The 5,050-nt window shown below is 53.0% G+C and overlaps 1 protein-coding gene across 4 annotated transcripts in view; it reads left to right on the top strand.

The window, feature by feature from the left end:
- The window catches only part of ADA (adenosine deaminase), a 93,247-nt gene that overhangs the window by 64,245 nt on the left and 23,952 nt on the right, over window positions 1-5,050 (top strand). For 2 of the 4 annotated variants that reach the window (XM_019636946.1, XM_019636945.1), the window contains exons 3-4: window positions 2,213-2,361; window positions 4,273-4,334. In XM_019636946.1, coding sequence (XP_019492491.1) covers window positions 2,213-2,361; window positions 4,273-4,334 — 211 coding nt within the window. The remainder of the gene's footprint in view (window positions 1-2,212; window positions 2,362-4,272; window positions 4,335-5,050) is intronic. The other 2 variants (XM_019636947.1, XM_019636948.1) reach the window with 1 other exon arrangement.

Here is a 5,050-nt window from a genome sequence, read left to right as displayed (position 1 = left end):
GTCCTGGAGGCGGATGTGGGTACTGGCTGGAGTTTGATCTACAGGTCAGGCAGGGGGAGCAGGGAGTTGATGTCACACTTGGGTATAGACAGCCCTGGAGGACTCTCTGATGGGGGTGGACCAGGGCTGAGAGGGGAGCGTGTGGCTTGTGACCCAAATCCAGTGGCCTCTTTTTTTGCCTCTGTGACTTGAACCTCCATTGATGGTTTTCTCCCAGGTCATCCTCCTTCAGTTCCTGTGATCCCACCCTCTCCAGGGGCTTCTCCTGACTCTCAGTCTCCTTTGGGGCCCTGTCAGCCCTTTCTCCAAGGAGCATTCTGAATCTGGCTGTCCTCTTTTCCCTGTCACCGCTGTGCTCTGAGCCACCACCAGTCTCTCACTTGGACCACGGCAGTGGCTTCCTGATTGGTCTCCAGGTGTCCACTCTGGCCTCCCCCATCTACCATCCCTACAATACTGTAGTCAGAACAATTGTCTTAAAACATAGTTAGATCAGCTCAATCCCTTCTCAGGCCCTCCCACAATCCCTGCCACCGTGCTCGGGGTCAAAGCCCAAGTCCGCACGTGGCCCTTAAAGTTCTGCAAGGCCTGCAGAAGCTCCCTGACCTCTTCTATTGCTCCTTGCTTAGTCCGTACAAAGTGTTTCTCAAACCAGCAGACCTAGTAAACACAGAGAGGGTGGGTAACTTGCCCAAGGTCACATAGCCTTTATAACAGAGCTGGATTCAAACCCAGGCCATCTGGCTTAAGTCCGTCTTTTCCAGGACACATAATTAGTCTAATGTGTTCTTCTCTGTACCTTGCAAAGAAAATACTGAGTTTTACTGACAAGCATGTGGAGGTCTTCAGAGGGGACAGTTCCTGTCCAGGAGATGGCAGATAAAGAAGGGGCCTGGATTTCGAGCTCCAAAGCCTGAGCTCATCCTCCTTACTGGGCTTTTTGTGGCCAGGCTTCTTATAGGTACATTGCCCAGTATGGTGGGAAGAGGACAAGGGAGATAGAGTTGTGGGGGGAGGCCCCCCATCTCTGGTTTGGGCAGTTGGGTNCCTGAGAATGTATCACTAATAAAGCCTGCTTGTGCATTAATCAGCTTGCTGACCTTTGGTTCTTCACGGCATCAGTAAGAACTGAGACTCTGGTAATATTTTGGTACCGTGACTCAGATTACACCCTGTCTCCGGCCGTTTGGAATGCAAATAGAGGCTATAAAGCTACAAATGATCATCATGGACAACTACCGATCCCTTGGACCCCAATCTCCAGGCACCTATCACGAGCCAATGGATGGACACTTCCCTCCACCTCCCCCAATCAATAGTTAGCAAGCAGATGGAACCCAAAGAAGTCTCAGCATCCCTTTATAAGAAGCAGCCAGAGCAATCATCACCCCAAGGTCCCCAAGGACCTAATGCTTGAGGGGGGGAATCTTAGGTAGAAGTTAGAAAATGTAGGCGAAGGTGGACGGGTGGGAGGGGGCCCACAGTGCCTACAGGAAAAGCTGCTCACTAGCTTTGATGAACTGCCTCCAGCCAAGTATCTGTTTTTACAACAACAGATGACAAGACTTGATCTGGAGCAAGATAAGGATCTGAGTCAACAGACCTCCACCCATCTTAGGAGGCCACGCCCTCCCGTGGAAGAACATGCACCACTGTTCCTGCCAAATCAATATGGAACTCCTTTATCCAACCTAGCAAACTATAAGTCCTTGGGACAAGGGCTCTCTCTGCCCCGCCCCCCGCCCCCCAGCTCTATGACCCTCGCGTTCGCTTCCCAAGTTTAATGTAAAAACAGATCAAACTGATGGCGCGTCTCTCCCTGCATCCCTGGCCCACCTTACCCCCTCAGCACTTGGTCTCCTTCCTGAGTCTCTCTCAGGGCATGGGATTCGCTACCCACGCAGGCCCAACCCGAAGCATCACCCCGATACCTCTTTCTGTCTGCCTGCTTTCCTAGATCCCCCTGACCACCCTGGTCCAAGGCATCAGTGTGTCTCATAAACTTGACCACAATAGCCTCTAACTGGTCTTGCTGTGAGCTGTCCTTTCCCTCTAACCAGCTTTTCAAACTCTGTTGTGGCCGCTCTGGGCTCCCAGGTTAAAAACCGACCCCTCCTCGTGGCCCGCATGGCCCTGCAGCCTCTCCAGTCCCCAGCGCCCTTCCCTCCTCGGCACCCGTGGTTCCTCTCATACGCCACGTTCTCTCTCACAGCACGGCCTTTGCACATGCTATTCCCTCTGCCTGGAATGCTCTTCCAGCCTTCCTCCGCACCCCTGCCTTTGCCTACCTGGTTCTTCGTCCTTCAGATCTTCACTCAAGCTCTGCTTTCTCCAGGGAGCCACTGTTGGCCCGCTAGCTGGGTGAGGGTCTTCCTTTTGTTACCTCTTTCATAAGACTGTGTTTGTACTTCCCAAGGAGTTGTCATGGCTTTGATTGTACATTTAGCAATGGGACACTTCATGTCTGTCTCCCTTGTTGGACTCTAAGCGTCACAGGAGCGGGCCTGTGTCCCTTTAGCTTACCAACAGGGCCTCGACAATCTTGGTGAATGAAGGACTCTTCGTTGATGCTTATTTCGTGTTTGCTCCTAAGCACGCTGCATGCATTAACGTGGTGAAGCCTCCCGAAGTCTAGGAAGAAGGCTTGTTATCATCCCTGTTGGGCAGATGGGGACACGGAGGCACGGAAAGTGAAGTAACTTTCCCCAGGGAGCAGGTAGAGGAGCTGGGATTCCAGCTCTAACCCTGCTGCTCTGGCCGGATCCTCACCGCAGCCGCAGGGAGAGTTAAGCATACGAAAAGAGGCTCAGCGAGGTGAGGTCCCCTGTCCAAGGTCACACAGCTGGTTGGCAGGTGCCTGGACTGGAAGTGTCAGTGTTCCCAATGCTAACTGTTTTTCTGAGTGGGCCTTGAACTCATTTGGTCAGGGACTCCAGCCGCTCAGCTGACTTGGAGCCTGGGTGTGAGTACGGCCTGGTCCTTGGCTGGCTGGCTGACTTCTGGAGAGATCTAATGACTTGGATGTCCTGCTGATAGGAGGGTTTGGTGGCTCTGTTCCTGCTGGCCTCCCTGGGGCTTGGGCCGGGTTTCCTCTGCAGGAGGCAGCTCTCATGAGTGTTCCGTGAGGCCGGTGGCTCCCACCCTAGCCACTTTTATTGTTTAGGTCCCCAAGTTCCAGAAAAGGCCCCACCCTGGTCAGAGGTCCATTGGGAGTTTTCTGAATCCCCCCCCTGGCGCAGGGAAAGTTTCCTCCACGACCTGGGACAGGCATATGGCCAAAGAGCTTTCCCACGGCCTCCCTGCACCCGCTGTGCTTCTCAACAGCTTGTGGAAAACATCCTGGCTGAGAGGCAGGGGCTGCGTCCCGTGAGCCACACATGTCCCCCTGCACTGTCTTTGTGAATCCTTACAAGTATTCGTGGAGGTAGTGATGTCCCACTCTTTTACAGTCAAGGAAACAGGCTCAGAGAGATTGAATGTCTTGTCTAAGTCACACAATAGGGGCCCCCAGATAAGGGGCAGAGCTAGGGGTCCAGCCTGACCAGCCGTCTCCCTAGCCTCTGTCCTCTTGGCTTTGTGTATAGAGTGCTGTTCTTGGGGCCGAGCATGTATTAGATGATCACCCAGATGGCCAAGCATCTAGTTTCCTTTCTAGAGTACTGGAAAAATCTTGTGCTGCCTAAGATCGATTCCTGCTAAGCTATGCTTGAGTAGCACCTGCTTTTGAAAATGGAGCCTGATTTTTGAAATATGTTGTGTGATTCCCTAGTCCAGGAGGTCTGTGGTCAACACTTTTTGTTCCAGTTGGATTTCGTTTAATGATTTGGCCGATAGCAGGATCGCTGGCGGGTGGCTGGGGCTCGGTAGCTCCTGTGGGACCATGGCTGGCCTCGTGTCCAGGAGCCCCAGCTTTAGAATTGGCTCAGGTTAGAGTTCTGGTTCGGCCACTTACCACCTGTAGTTAAGACCAAAGGCACTGGGTTGGGTTCCTGCTTCCATCATGGGCTTGCTGTGTGGCCTTGGACAAGTTATTTAACCTCTCTGAACCTCTGTATCCTCAACTGTGAAAAAGCTAGAGAAGCAGTTAAGTCCACCCCATAGATGAGGCTTGAACAAGATGGCGTGTGTCGAGTTTAGTGATGTGTATGTGGTTAGGTGTCCAGTAAGTGGTAACTAATGGTTATCATGGTTAATATGAATACTCACTCTCTGGAAGGTTCTTCAGGCATTCATGGATGTGTGTGTGCTCTCTCTTTCCTTTGCCCCTTGTAGGTGGAATTGCATGTCCACCTAGATGGAGCCATCAAGCCCGAAACCATCTTATACTATGGCAGGTAAGTTCACAGATAAGGGCCTTCCTCCCGAGGATTTGGGCAGGGTTCACAGCTTGACCCAGAGGCCTCCAGAGAATTCTAGGGTTGCTGCTCCTTCCTGTACCCCTGTGGAATTAGCCAGAAGAAGGGACCTGTGGAGACATGGAGGTCTCAGCTCTGAGCTGGAGACCCACAGCCCATGCTTCTGCCTTCTGTGTCTTTGACTCTTGTCTTCCTGCTGACAGGTGAGCCGGAGGGAGCTTGCATCACGTGACACACAGACACACATGGATAACCCCCCACACACACACACACACGAGTGGAACCCGTCCCTGTTTTTTGGCTGAGAGCCTGTGGCAGGTGACCCACCCATGATCCCAGTACCATTTGCTGAGCATCTCCTCGGGCTAGGCCCTCTCTTGGAGTCAGAGAATTTAATCCCTCCACACTTGGATGGAAGGTATTGCTATCCCCATTTCACCGAGGGGAGAAGAGGCTCAGCGAAGTGAAAGCAGTTGCCCAATGCACAAATACATAGAGTCAAGAGCTGGTGGGCCGTCTGACCCTCAAAGCTTCTACATCACTGTGGTAATCACCTGCGGGGTGGTGTGGAGACATGGCTCCCGTCTGTGGGCCCAAGTCTGTGCCTCTGCCAAGTGAGAACACACCTCCTGCCACAGCTTGCGTGGATGCTGGTGGGCCAACGGGTCTCCAGGCCCCAATCCCCCCCCCCCCCC

This window comes from Hipposideros armiger, unplaced genomic scaffold, assembly GCF_001890085.2.
Source record: "Hipposideros armiger isolate ML-2016 unplaced genomic scaffold, ASM189008v1 scaffold_31, whole genome shotgun sequence".
NCBI classification, from domain to species: Eukaryota; Metazoa; Chordata; class Mammalia; order Chiroptera; family Hipposideridae; genus Hipposideros; species Hipposideros armiger.
This window is presented reverse-complemented; position numbering and strand designations above follow the sequence as displayed.